Consider the following 16,041-nt stretch of genomic DNA (forward strand, 5'->3'; position numbering starts at 1 on the left):
AGAAGCATGCAGACAAAAACAGCACCATTCTCCCAAACTGAAATAAATAAAAGGGAAGATGAAGAAAAATACAGATGTGTAAAACACACAGCCTACTCTACAGTAGTGGACCCCTATATTCTCAGCATCACTGTAGTCTGTGACAGATACATCCATTTTTACTTAAATCATCTTTAAAGTATTTCAAGTCCCACCTAACACACTTCTTGGAGGTTAACCATAGCATTATTGGTCATGATAATTAAGAGGCCCCCTCTCCAACAAACTTCCATCGTCAAATGTCTTACTTTCTTAAAGACAGCAGACACTCTAGAAGCACTTATAGTGTATTCTCAGCTGCTGAATTCAATGCCTGATTGTTATCCCCAGTCCTTGGCAATGAATTATCTAAGCTTGCAAATGTCTCAATGCTCAATATTCAGTTTTGGTCCCCAGAACATTTGCACAGATGTGGCACAAATTGGTACTACTGCTAGATAAGCCTACTTATAATAAAGAAAAACTATTCCCTTTATTTCAAATTTTGAATCAATTCATTTAAAACCACTCAGTCATGTGAACTACTATCAAGTCAGTTCTTTTCCAACCTAAAACTCTATAAAAGGTTCTTGCTTTAAATCAAATTGCAAGACCTTAAAAACTGTTAAATATCACTTCGTTGAGTTTAACGTACTGTTTAGAGACTCACCAAAAGTTAAAACCTAAGTTTCTCTTAATTCAACATTTTTCAACATTATTTTCGATATTTCAACATTCAACATTGATTCAACATTTTTTACTGGGCATTGATTTTCTACAACTGTAATCCCTGTAAGGTCAGTGATTTTATTCCCCACAGATATATCTTGAGCACAAAAAGCAATACTTGATAATAAATAAGCACTCAATAAATATTTGTTAAATAAAGTATGGGTTGGAGATATGCAGGTAACTCTTGCCATTGTGAAGCTCAATATTTTATATAAGAAAATACAACTAGTATATGATGCAGAAGATTATATAGCAATATAATGCATGCTAGGTAAATATGTATGGGAAGGTATGCTTTGGCCAGGTTGCTCAGAGAAAGCCTCACAAAAGAGATGACATGGAGTAAGACTTGGAAGGATAAGCTACTGTCACCTAGAAATACCATTTTCTCTCTGTTTCTGTGAATAATCAGAATTTCTTATTAGTCAAAAAAACGATTGTCTAAATCTTCACTATCCAACATGGTAGCTACTAGCCACACGTGGCTACTGAGCATTTGAAGTGTGGCCATCCCTATTTGAAACATGAACTGAGATGTGCTTTTAGTTTAAAATAGACGTGTGATGTTCAAGACAATTGTTAATGTTAAAATTGTTCATGTAAACTATATTTTTATTGATTACATGTAAAAATTATAAGTTTGTGACTATTGCATTAAATATGTTATTAGCATTTACTTCCTTTGTTCCTTTTTAGTTTTGCTAATGAGGCTACCTGAAGTTTTAAAATTACATATGTAGTTCACCCTTGTGAATCATAATATATTTCTTTGGACAAAATGAAATCTTAATTCTGTATGATCTTAAGGAATACTGCTCTAAAATTTTATTGCCAAATGACATATTGAACAGCAAAATAACTATTATACTACAATTATTACTGTGTCTATTAGGTGTAACTGAAAAATGACCTACTCTAAATGAAAAATCTGCTAGTACAATCTGTATCCAAGTTGAATAATTTATTATAAATAATTATCCACATCTATGTGCGAGCAGAACTTAGCCGTTCAATAACTTTGTTTTTCAACTGTTCACTATCTTCTGATCTTGTTGATTTGCGTAAAGATTACTAAAAATCTGTTAATTTTCTCCATTTGCCACTAATTAAGTTTCACTAATTTTCTTTAATTTTGAACTTGAACTTTGGTGGCTTCAGATCAGAAACAACCATGACAGAAATATTTCAGATCCTTTCAGGGTCACTTCCAAATTCCCACCACTTTCTCCATGCCTGGAGCTACACCAGAGTTCTATATTCTCACCAAAAAAAATAGGTCATTAAGTGATAATTTTCCAATCAATGATTTATCTTCAACTACACTCAATGTTACTGACTTTTCTTTTTTATAAAAGTAGCCTATTTCATATTTCCATATTCCTATATCCTGATTGCCCTGAAGCCAGAGAAGCTGAGTTTTTTGGAATTATTCCTCCAAAACTAAGGTCACCAATGGTCTTGTTAACATCTGCCCAATCCAAAGGGCATTAGTCAGCCCTTAGCTTACAGGGCCAGTCTATCATATCTGACATAGATCTTCAACCAGGAAAAATGATACAAGTGAGTTTTCTTGAATTAATAGAATATTACAGGAATTCTTACAATTAAAAAAAAAGTTTTACTCTCTCCTCTCAAATCATGCTCTGGTGGCTGCTCTTCTCTAGGTAATACCTAGGATAAATATTCCTCAAATTCTGTATGTGGCTTCTTTCTTTTTCACCCAATACTCTTTCAACATAAGCTCAATGAAATCCAAAAATTCAACTATTTTCTGTATATGACAATTGGTGAGGTCTCTGACATATAAATCTCCCATCTATCTTCATTAACGATTAGTCATAATTTTTACTGATAATAAAAACAATATAATAATAGAAAATAGTGGGGGGACTTTAACAACCTACTTACATCAATAAATAGATCATCCAGACTGAAAATAAGAAAAAATTGGCCTTAAACAACACATTAGACCAAATGGCTTAACAGATATATAGAGAACATTTCATCTAAAAACTTCAGACTGCATTTTTTTTTGAAGTGCACATTGAACATTTCTCCAGGATAGATCACATGTTAAGCTGCAAAACAAGTACAATAAATTCAAGAAGATTAAAATTATATCCAGCATCTTTTCTAACCACATTAGTGTGAAACTAGAAATCAATCACAGAAAGATTTCTAGAAAAACAAAACAGAACATGTGGAGGACTAAAGCACATGCTACTAAACAATGTGTCAATAAATAAATCAAAGTTGGAAATAAATACCTTGAGACAAATGAAAATAAAAATGAACACACAGCTTTTCAAAATCTACAGGATACAGCAAAAGCACTTCTAAGAGCAAAGTTTATAGTGATATAGGCCTACCTCAAGTAAAATCCCAAATAAACCATCTAACTTTATGCCTAAGAGAAGTAGAATATTAACAAGCAAATTCCAAAATTAGAAGAGAAAGGAAATGATAACAATCTGAGTGAAAATACATTAGACACTTAAAAAATAGAAAAGATCAATGCATAACTAAGAACTGGTTTTTTTGAAAAGATAAACAAAACTGATAAACGTCTAGCCAGAGTTTTCAAGAGAAAAACACAACCATATAAATAAAATCAGAAATAGAAGTTAAAATGATACAACAGAAATAAAAATGATCATAGCAGACTACTATAATTATACACCACCAAATAGAAGAACTTAGAAAAAAATGATAAATTCCTAGAAACACAACGTTTTGAGATTACAGAAAAACAGAAAATCTGAATAGGCCAATTACAAGTAAAGATACTGAATTAGTAATTAAAAAACAAAAAACCTCTCCAGAAAATGAAGAGGAAGGACTGCTTCCAAATCCTCTACAAGACCATCATTACCCTGATACCAAAACCAAAGATATTGAAAAAAAAAAAAATTACAAGTCGATATCCCTGATGAAATCAGATGCAAAAATCCTCAACAAACTATTAGCAAAACAAATTCAGCATTACGTTAAAAGAACTATACCCCATGTGGCACATGAATGGTTCAGTTGATTAAGCATCTGACCCTTGATTTTGGCTCAGGTCATTATCTTGGTGTCCTGGGATCCAGTCCTGTAATGGGCTCCCTGCTCAGTGGGGAGTCTGCTTATCTCCCTCTCCCTTTGCCCCTCCCTCTGCTCTCTCTCACTCTCTCTCTCAAATAAATAAATAAATCTTAAAAATATAAAAATTATACCCCATGATTATGTGGAATTTATGCCAAGGATGTTTCAACATCTGCAAATCAATCAACATTATATAACACATTAACAAAAATGAATGCTAAAAATCATATGATCTCATTAGATGCAGAAAAAGCAACTGATATAATTCAACATCCATGTATGATCAAAAATCAACGTGAGTATAGAAGAATCACACCTCAACATAAGAAAGGTCATGTATGTCAAGCCCATAGCTAACATCATACTTAAGGGTAAAAACTAAAAGCTTTTACTCTAAGACACAAGGCAAGAATGCCCACCCTTGCCATTTTTATTCAACACAATTAGTCACCACAATTAGGCAAGGGGGAAAAAAAAGGCATCTAAATTGGAAAAGAATGAAACTGTCACTTTTTGCAAATGACATGATACTGTATACAGAAAACCTTAGACTCCACCAAAAACTACCAGAACTAATAAATGAATTCAGTAAAAGTCGCAGAATACAAAATTAGAAATATAAATACAAAATACTGAATACAAAATACAGAAATAGGTTGCATTTCTCTACACTATAACAAGCTACTAAGAAAGAGAAATGAAGAAAGCAATCACATTTACAATTTTATCAAAAAAATTACTTAAGGGGGCACCTGGGTGGCTCGATGGTTAAGCAGTCTGCCTTCGGCTTGGGTCCTGATCCAGAGTCCTGAGACTGAACTCCACATTGGGCTCCCAGCTCAGCAGGGAGTCTGCTTCTTTTTTCTCCCTCTACTCCTCCCCCAGCTCGTTCTCTTTCTCTCTCTCTCAAAATAAATGGATAAAATCTTTTTAAAAATTGCCTAGGAATAAATTTAACCAAGGAAGTGAGAGACCTGTATTCTGAACACTATGACACTGATGAAAGAAATTGAGGATGGCTCAAATAAATTGAAAGGTAAATCATACTCATGGATTGGAAAGATAGTATTTTAAAATGTCCACACTATCCAAAGCTAACTACAGATTCAATGTAATCCCTTGAAATTACCAATGTTATTTTCCACAGAATTACAACAAAGAATCCTGAAATGTATATGGAACCTCAAAAGACCCCAAATAGCCAAACCAATCCTGAAAGTGAACAAAGTCAGAGGTCTCATGCTTCCTGATTTCAACCTATACTAGAGAGCTAGAGCAATTAAAACCGTATGGTGGTAGCACAAAAACAGACACATAAATCAATGGAATAGAAAAGAGAGGCCAGAAATAAATGCACACAACTATGGTCAATTTATGACAAAGAAGACATGAATATACAACAGGGAAAAGACTATCTTTACAGAGGATGGTGCAGAGAAAACCTGACCACTTTCTTATAACATAAACAAAAATAAACTCAAAATGGATTAGAAGACTTGAATGTAAGACCTGAAACCATCCCCTAGAAGAAAACATAGTAAGCTTTTTGACACTGGTCTTAGCAATATGTTTTTGGACCTGTCTCCTAAGGCAAGAGCAAAAAAACCTAAAAGAAGCAATTGGGAATACATCAAAGTTTTTACACAATGAAGGACAACAGCAGTAAGTGAAAAGGCAACCTATTGAATGGAAGAAGATATTTGCAAATCAAGTATTTGATAAGGGGTTAATATCCAAAATATACAAAGAACTTACACACCTTAATATCAAAAACAAACAAGCAAACAACCCAATTAAAAATGGGTACAGAACTTGAATAGTAGTTTTTCTAAAGAAGACATACAGATAGCCAACAGGAACATGAAAAGATGCTTAACATCACTAATCACCAGGGAAATTAGATTCAAAACCATAAATTACCTCACACCTGTCAGATTGACAACTGTCAAAAAAACAACAAAAAAAATAAGTGTTGGCATGGGTGTAGAGAAAAGAAAACCCTTGCACACTGTCGGTGGGAATGTGAATTGGTGTAGCCACTATGGAAAACAGTACAGAGTTCCCTCAAAAGGTTAAAGTACCATAAAATTGAGTAATTCCACTTCTGGTTGTTTATCCAAAGAAAACCAAAGCATCAATTCAAAGACATACATGTCTTGAGGAACTTCCATACTTTGTGTTCCCTCCCTCTCTCTCTCATGTATATGTACATATACACCTACCTACACACATGGGATATTATCCAGCCACAAAAAATAAAATCTTGTCATTTGCAACAACATGGATAGGTCTAGAGTGTATTATCCTCAGAGAAAGACAAACACTGAATGATTTCATTTATATGTGGAATCTTAAAAAAAAAAAAAAACAAATTGAAACAGACTCAGGAAACAAACTGTGGGTTGCCAGAGTAGGGAGGACTAGGAGGTGGGCAAAATAGGTGAAGGAGACTAAGTTGTCCAATCCTTAAGTTATAAAATAAGACCTGGAAATGTAATGGATAGAGAATATAGTCAATAATTTTGTAACAATTTTGTATGGTGATAAATGGTAACTAGATTTATCATGAGGATCATTTCATGATCATTTCATTTCATATAAAAATATCAAATCACTATAATGTACACCTGAAATTAAAAGGATATTGTATGTCAAGTATACTTAGTTAAAAAGACAAAGACTCATGGTTGTGAACAGTGCTTTGCTTATCTAATTAGTAGGTGAGACATCCCCGCCCTAAGAAGGTAAGACTGAAGCTGGTCATAAAGGATAGTGTGAGCCCAACAGGTGAAGGGACTCAGGAAAAATCTTTCAGTAACAGGGCAGCATGTTTGAAACTAAGGGAAAAGCAGTGATGTGGCTCTTTCTTCAGGGTGAGTGAAGGATTAGACAGCCTGATACCTTCAAGAGGTGAGCAGGTGTCAGAACATGTCTGTCTTTGTGGGCCATGAGAACCATTTGGATTTTATGTAAGTACATTTGATGCTTCTGAAATGTTTCAAGCAAGGAAATAATCTATGTTTTAAAAAGTGAAATGATAGGAAAAATACAGGGGTACTAGTGCAGTCTGATGATCAAAGACAGATGTCATTAGAAGTGACATCTAAGCTAAGATGTAAAGGGTGAGAGAATTCAACTTGTCATCTTGTCTGGATCTATGTGCTGTAGAATAAGAGATATATGCAGATCCTCAGTCACAAAAGGCCAGAATCTGAACTTGTACTTATGAACCTACTCTATTATTTATAGCCACAAAGAATAAATGAAAATTTATATTTGATACAATCTAAGCATGTGCATGAGGTAAACTAGATAACAACTATAGCATTTTTGACTAAAATTTAAGCTGAATTTTAACAACAAATGCATTAACCTTGAAATACTGCAGTATTTTCTCTACCTTTAGATAGATTTGGAAAATCATACATTCAGATTTATTTTTTCTTGAGCCCTTGTAGATATGCAGGGCTATTAACTCAAAAATATAATGTCAGTATTTTAAATTTCTACTTTATAGAAAAAAAAAATAGAGGCTGGATTTCAGACAAAATGCCCTAAAATCATATAATCTTAGGAAATGGGAAAATCTGGCTCTAATGGAGCTACTATTTATGCATAAGGACAAAAATAAAATCAAACCCTCTTTTCTGCTAACGAATACATTCAAATCATCCATGGTCTCATTCAGAATGTAGGTACTACATGCCCTCGACATGTCATATCAGCCTTTTATGGCCATGTACATAATGATAAAATAATACTCAGCCCCTGATGTAAAAGCAGGAGTCTACTGGAGCAGATATACAAACTAATGAAACAAGGGAGTCAGCCATGAAGGACGCTCTGGTATACAAAAGGTGCTATGGGGCACGCAGGAACAGCACCCAACCTGGACACTGAAGAAAATCGGGGCAAAGGTGTTCGAGGCAGAAGGAGCAAGTCACGTACGAGCAGGTAAGACAAAGCAGGATGAGTCTGAGAAAGAGCAGCTCTGCAATTTGGCTGAAGGTTGAAATGGTAGGGAGCAGTTAGAGCATAGAAAGTCTGTGATTTTCATCTGTAGACCACGGGAGCCATGGAAATCTTATTTTAAGCTGGTGTGTGTCACAGTCACATTTGCTTTGGAGAAACTCAGTCTGCCTGGGATGCTGGTAGATTGGATCTGGTAGAGATGGGCAACTCAGGAGAGCAACGATACACTTGGGTCAAAATCAGGTGCGGCATCAAGGGAGAGCATGGCACAGATTCAAGAGTCAACAAAGTAAAATTTCACATTTTGGGGAGACTGATTGGCTGTGGGAGATGGAACAGAAGAGTAAAGTGTGATTGATTCCCCTCCAAAAACATGAAAGTAGGGACTAAGTTGGGAGGAGAGGTAAGGGTGTAGGAAAACTGTTCAGGATTTAATAATTCTATTCAAATTTCTAATGTCAGCAGTCTGTTAGATGAACGTGTCCATCCCAGAGTTCTGCGAATCATCTGCACAAAAGGGATGCTGCTTTCCATGTCTCGAGACGGCAAAACGTTTCATTACAAACAAAACTGAGCTTCCCCTTACCCCAGAAAAGTATCACAGATTTCCTCTCCATTAAATGTGGCAGTTAGAATGATTTGATTGTCAAGACAGACACAAAACTGACCTAAGCATAAAGAATATTGTGTGTACAAAGAGAATTGGTATAGCATATATTTTGGTTGTGATGAAGTATAATCTCAAATTTATCATATGTAATTCTTGATGTGTTCTCTCAAGGTTGGAAGTAGTTGGAGGATACTGTAAATTAGACATTCAGAGCCAAAGAAGTGATCAACCTGCTTTGTAAAGCAGATTAAACATTCTGCCAGCTCTAATTTGGCAGTACCTGGGCTGTGATACCCACAGATCAACAGGCATTTCCCAGAGAGACACACAAGTCTCTCCTATTCGAAAACACATAGGGAAAAATACCTTATAAATGACATTCAAGCAGGCAGCCCCGCTGGTGTTTGGGTCCTGGCTGTGACAACTTAGAACTTTGTGCGTGTTTCCTCTAATTTAGTGTTCACATATAAAAAGTGGGCATAATACTATTTAATACCTGCCTGGAAATATGTTGTGAGAATTAAATTAGACCATGCTCATAAAGCACTTAGCTAATGTCTGGCACTTAGTATGAGCTTATTAACTGTAATTAATTTTTACTTAGCTTATACCTGTTTGAAAGAGGAACACATGTGCCACCATACATTAGCCACGTCTGTCCTTTAATATCACTAGGACTATCATTATAGATTATGATGGGGATCAATCTTGTGTTTGTGTATATGTGTGCATGCGCGTGTGCGCGCACGTGTGTGTGTATTAGTATTACCTATTAGTATACCAGGTATTAGTATACATAGTATTACCTAAGTAAATATATATATATATATGTATGTAGCATACATATATATAATATACATATATATGTAATACTATCACTTACAGAACTAGGAAAATATTTTCCTGTTGAACGTAATCATGAGTGGCCACAGTGACAGAGGAGCAAACGTGATTCAGCATTCTTTGGACCAGGAAAGAAAAGAAAAGCGCAAAGATGCATGACAGCGGAATGTCAAGCTGGTCACCCTGGACACACTGCAAGAACCTGAATCCCATGTAGCGAGCAGTGTTTTCCACAAATGATTTATTAAACCTGAAGCGGGGCCAGTCTAACTGATCCCAGTTGTGGCTAAAGAGCAGGGAGCTAGAGGGGATGTTATACGACATCAGTTACTTGGACCTAAAGGTCTAAATATGGAAAAACAAAACTTAATATAGTAAATTCAGTGACAATTTTAGTGTGCACATGCTAACTAAGAAACTAACAAAGAAAACAGCTATAATATTCTCTGGATCGATGTGCAATATTTAATATTGAAACATTTAAAACAACTGAAATTCTTTCTGTTCATTTCTCAAAATCCACTGAAGTAATAATTTAGTGTTAGTCATTCATACATTTTTTTTAAGATTTTATTTATTTGAGAGGGAGAGCAAAATAACTGGGGGGAGGGATGAAAGGAGAGAAAGAAACAGACTCCCTGATTAGCGGGAAGCCTGACTACAAGGGGGCTTGGTCTAGGACCCAGAGATCATGACTTGAGTGGAAGGCAGGCACTTAACCAACTGAGCCACACTCAGGTGCCCTAGATTTGTTTTTCTCTGAAGTGCATTCAGCTTAGTAGGAAAATAACCATATATGTTCACCATTATGAATTCAACTATGATAAACATGCAGAAAAAATTAGGTGTTGGGGTGGGGCTCAGTCTGGGGGCTCAATCTGTTAAGCCTCTGACTCTTGATTTTTGCTCAGGTCATGATATCAGAGTCATAAGGTGGAGTCCCATGTTGGGCTCTTTGCTGAGCATGAAGCCTGCTTATGATTCTCTCTCTCTCCCTCTGCCTTTCCCCTTGCTTGCATTCTCTCTCTTTTTCAATAAATAAATAAAATCTTAAAATTTGGTGTCCCAGCAAAATATTTAGTTGAACATTAGGATACTAAGGTATCTTGCCATATACAGATGAAATGTTTCTACTTGCAAAATAATTTCATCTGATTGATAACTTTATCATGAACACTGAATATGACCACAATCTCTCCCATTCAAGTTGTATTCAATGTAAGTAAAGGAAACTTGGGGTTCTCATTTTTGGATCATCTTTCATTGAGAGAATACAAATAAATTTGAAAGGGTGAGAACAAATTTGGGATGGGAGAAAACTCAGGAAACTAACTAACCCATAAAGTTAGAAGGAAACAAACATGAAGTTGACGTGACCAGCTTCATATAACATGATTTTCCAATTTTGAGAAAGGACTACATATGAACAATTTTGAAAAAAAACATATTTTCAAGGTGTATTTTCTTTGTAGTTTAATCTAAAAACAGTGATTGATGATAAGGAGACCTAGAATCTTATGGCATCCTGGCCATTAACTTGGTATACGAATTCCTGAAATGCTTGAACCTAGTTGTACTTCCTTTTCCCCCTCTGAAAGGTCAGAGGTTTGGGCTAGAATTGATTTTGATGATACCTTCCAGCATGAATATTCTGGGCATACCTTTCTCTCATCTTACAAATAGCTTTAATTTGAAACATTACTGGAAAACAAACTTGGCATACAGGGAAGCACCTTTCCGTAGGGGTTAAAAGCCCAAGTTTCTCTAGTTTCATCCTTAGATTGAACTAGATTCTCAAGTAGTCCCTCCCAATTTCCACCCCTTTACATTGCCTCCCCTTTTTAAAAACCATTTTTTTAAAGATTTTTTTATTTATTCATTTGGGAGAGAGAGAGAGAGACAAAGACCATGAGCAGGGAGGAGATTGAGAAAAGAGGGATTAGCAGATTCCCCACTGAGCAGAGAAACTGATGTGAGACTCTATCCCAGGACCTTGAGATCACGACCGAGGCTGAAGACAGACGCTTAATGACTGAACCACCCAGACACCCCTACCTTGCTTTTTTCTAGCAATATTTAAAAGCCTAAAAAGGTTGAGTTACAAATCCTGTTATCTAGTGTCCAGGAATAAAATCCACCTCACTTCTTAAGGTATAAAGTATGAGTCATGTGTACACTAGAAATCATGATCCATGCGAGGCTGTGTCTCCCACCCAACCACCCCCACCCAAATACTCAGTCATGCTGGCTTTAGCACATATTGTGTGAAAACCCAGAGTCTGTAATTGAAGAGACAGAACCTAACGAAAATGCAAAGTTCTGATCCTCTGTTTCTAAAGACTCAGGAAATACGGCATAAAAAGGCTCAATTCTAGGGGCACCTGGGTGGCTCAGTGGGTTAAGCCTCTGCCTTCAGCTCGGGTCATGGTCCCAGGGTCCTGGGATCGAGCCCCGCATCGGGCTCCCCGCTTAGTGGGAAGCCTGCTTTCCCCCTCTCTCTGCCTGCCTCTCTTTCTAGTTGTGATCTCTTTCTGTCAATAAATAAATAAAATATTAAAAAAAAAAGACTCAATTCTAAACAGAAACCTACTGATTACTGAGCCAAGTCCTCACTGAGAAATGAAATCCACTCGTTCAACAAATGAATTTCAGCACAATAGGCTCTGTTTTGACTTATGTTTTTGCAGACTTGGAAAAACTTTTAAAAATGAATAAAATATAAGACACAAACACCTTGTCCTAAGAAGTGGAAGAGATATTCCTAATCTGATATCTGTTAGAGGAAAATGCTCAAATATAACTAAATTTTGATGAAATCCACGAAAACCTATGATCATACCCTGAGACAAATGTGTACACATACACACACACACACACACACACTATCACATATTCTTACATATCATATGTAAGAATGAAATCTATAAGACTCTACTTTACTTATTTTCAGGGACAGCTAGGTAATGATTCTTAATTAGAACCAACAAGCAACCTAACTTGCAAGGAATCCTTAGGTCAATGGTAAAAGTATGTTCTAACAATGAAGTAGGCTTCGTTAGATAGACAACTTTAAAAGAAATCAAAGGTAATTAATTGTTGGGTATGATTAAATTGTGAGGAATTCAATTTTATCTTACTCATTGGAAGTACTCCGTAATCTAAATTGTCTATGATAACTGGCCAGGTTAAGTTCAAAAAGTCATCCATATACCATCTGCCTTTGCAATGGTTCCATCTTTTTCAAAAACTTACTCCGGTCTTTTGCATTCTATTCTCATCAGGCTTTAACTGAGAATTACTTACCAGTTCTAATGAGTTTGAGACTTTCTGCCACCTGTGTGAAGGTATTAGGAAAAAAAAAAAAAAGTTGTTTCCTTCCCAGATTTATGTGTTTAGCTGGTTATTGAAGTCAATCATTTCCATTTGTAGGGTTCATTTACAGGATATTAGTCACTAGGTCTTAGCTTGGTTAATAAGTTGAGAATTCACTTCATCAATAACACTTAAAAGTTACCGCATGTCTGCTATACGGTAGGCACATGATTATCTCATTTAACTTTTACAACAACCTTACAGTCTAGTTTGATTATTTTCCCTTTCTAGTTTAAGTAGCCAGCTTTATAATGTTCCCCTGGTGAAAAGCTAGTGTATGTTAGGAGCAGTAATAAAAGTTAGGTTTACTTAACTTCATAAAACTTGTTTTTAAACATTACCCAATGATGACTCACATTGCCAAATTCAGCTTTTACAAAAATATGTTATAAATGGGTTCATAAATTATATTAGACCCTAAGAAAACACACAATACGGTCTCAGATGTAATACTAAATGCTTGTTGTCCTTGATGTAAGAAGTTCTACTCTGAAAGACAATGTAGCTAAGGAATATACCATAAACCCATTACCCAATGCCCGTGTTGGATGTCTCCCAATTTTTAAAAGTGTACTGCATAATCTCCTATAAAACTAATTCTAATATAAGTTACAAATCTTATTTACCCATACAATAAAGTAATCATGGAGAATATAATTAAATATATTAATTCTTGGAAATTATAACTTTTACATTCCTAAAATTACAATCTTTTCAAATTTGTGAATAATTTAAAAATCTACCTTAAATCTTTTCTGAAAAGAGGTGGGATATAAAGCTATAATTTCTGAAGTAATCACACTATCAAAACAACATAGAAAAGATTCTGGTCTAATATATCTCCTTTGTAGGGTATTTTAACACAAATAGCTGTGACCTGGTAAATTTGAAAAAAAAAATCAAATTTAAACAGTCCCTTATCTTCACTGTTGTTTTAAAAATGAAATTATTTTTTCCGACTTGTATTTTAAATATACCATTGGAAAGTGTGGCCAAGGAACATGGGTTGCTCATGGAAGGAAACACCATCAAACAGAACACTCGCACATGTTCTCAAAAAGGTACTATCGGCAAAAGAAAAGAGAAGGTCATGATGTATGGTTGGTGTGATTGCTCTTACAGCGCAAACACTGGAAACAGTACCTACCCAGTAATGTCAAGACACAGGCGAGGATGGCAATCAGGGCTCCTGTGCTGAGGCCAGCGGGTAGAACGTAGGCCTCCGCATTGCAGGTCTGAGCGATCCCATCGGCATCACAGTCGCAGACGCGGATGGTGAGAGTGTTGGTGCTGCTGAGGGACGGCGATCCACTGTCCACGATGGAGATCGGCAGATAGTAAACAGATTGTTCTTGTCTCCGGAAGCCATTTCTCCTGGTGAGAATGGAAGCTGTATTGTCTACGATAGAGAAAATAAACGTGTAACACAAGATTTCTGATGGACTCAGTCCTGCCAAACTTACCTGATTTAAGCGGGTGGGGAGCTGGGCGAAATAGGTAAAAGGGATTAGAAACTTTTAGAAGAAACACACACACACACACACACACACACACTAATTGATGTGATTTAAGTCATTTTGTTAAGTGTCTTGTCAGAGAGCTCTACTACCCAGTACTCGTTAATTTTAATACATTTTAATGTATTTACATCATGCTACACAGTTATGACCAAAGGAAACAGATATCAAATAAAACTGAATATGAGATTAGACTTGGCAAGAGTCTGAATATGAAAATTTTTATTCATCACTTAACTGTAACTTAGTAAAAATCACATAGAGTAGACCCTTTTCTCCTAAATTTCAAATCAGACACTTACAAAGAGGATGATTCAAATTAAAAGGATAAATACTTTTGCAGCATCATCAGATAGCAAAAATAAAAAATCCCAATCCATCCCCTCCTTGACAAGTTCCAAACCCAATAAAGAAATAAGTAAAATAACATAATGCAGCTTTATCTGAATGAAGTATACATAGATATTCAGGAAAGGAATTATTGTGTAGTTTTTTAAAAGTCCGTATTGGTATATATTGTTACCCACACCCCATGTATATAAACATTTTGTCAGTGATAAAATAGGTCATTTGTGTTTAATTTATATTCAATATTCTATTTTACCTAACATTTAATTATGAAACCTTTATCAGTGATCAGTAAGTCTGTATCACATAACTCTGATTTCTATACCAGAAATAATTTTTTTTCTACTGGCAATTTACCCAGCTACATCTTAATTAGAGAATTTATGTGATCCTTTAAATTTACAGCAATTAAAACATGAAGAAGGAAAATAGGATCATAGTTTCATCTAGTGTACTTTATGTGCCTCCTTTCCAAGCTACAAGAAAGATATTTATCCAATGTTTATCATAAAAGAATTAACAATGCTCCAATGAAAGAGCAAACTGAAATCTACCTGGTCCAAAGAGCACAAAACAGGAAGTTCACAGGACCTTGGAGAAAACATATAACCTTCAGTTATAGAAGTGGCGAGAATAAAACTGTTGATTTTCAGGTTCCATCTGGTAAGTTTTTCTGTAAACAAATCTTTTAAGACATGAAGTTGTGCTGTTCATTAAAAATCTACACAGGGAGTTGTTGGAGGATATTGTTTCCAGTATGTTTCTATACACTTAATAGTAATACACACATCTATTTCTTTGCCTCCCAGTCATTAAGATACATGTATTCATGTTTTGATACACAAAGTTTTTCAGAGCTGTTGAATTGTAATCTAACATGATTGGTTTCAAATAGCACTCATGCATGTCCACACACACACACACACACACACTGGATTGTGGAACACGTGCCTAAATGCCTAATATGTAAAAGAAAGCCCTATGTTCGGGAAGGAGATCATGAAATTCATGATCATGAACATTCATATGTTCTCTATGCAGTTCGTAGCATGGAAGCCGATATAAGAACTGATCTTCTCCTTCTTCCTACATGTTTTCCTCCAAGGTACATGCTAGGGAGCTCTGATCTTGACTCAGGGAAATCTTTCAATTGTGCAGCAGTGGGGATGTCCCATAAATCCATACATTTTAGTGCATGTGCTGTCCAACAATCGTGGTGGTACTGGATAGGATGACACATGGGGGAAATATTCAGAATCTTCTTGGCAAGGTCATAAAATCTCCTCTACACTTGTGCTGGATGAATCAAAGTGCTGAGAATTGTCCCAAATATGATTAAGTCAGAGAGTCTGGGATTACCCACATAGAGAATGCTCTTCCTTTTATATTACTAAAGGGACAAGATAGTATTCTTATTTAAGCAGAGAGTGGGGTCAAGAAAATTATTATTTTCAGATTGAATTTTTGAGGTCAAAGTTGGATTTTCTGCACTAAAGAAGATGGCAGCTTCAGGCAAAAAGCACTTGTAATATCCACCTTCTGAAT

The 16,041-nt window shown here is 35.6% G+C and overlaps 1 protein-coding gene across 1 annotated transcript in view; it reads right to left on the reverse strand.

Moving 5' to 3' along the window:
- CDH7 (cadherin 7) overlaps nucleotides 1–16,041 on the reverse strand; it is a 119,502-nt gene that overhangs the window by 6,044 nt on the left and 97,417 nt on the right. The window contains exon 11 of the mRNA XM_032872262.1: nucleotides 13,779–14,030. Coding sequence (XP_032728153.1) covers nucleotides 13,779–14,030 — 252 coding nt within the window. The remainder of the gene's footprint in view (nucleotides 1–13,778; nucleotides 14,031–16,041) is intronic.

The sequence above is a fragment of the Lontra canadensis genome, unplaced genomic scaffold (assembly GCF_010015895.1).
Source record: "Lontra canadensis isolate GAN:19392208 unplaced genomic scaffold, GSC_riverotter_1.0 scaffold44, whole genome shotgun sequence".
Taxonomy (NCBI): domain Eukaryota; kingdom Metazoa; phylum Chordata; class Mammalia; order Carnivora; family Mustelidae; genus Lontra; species Lontra canadensis.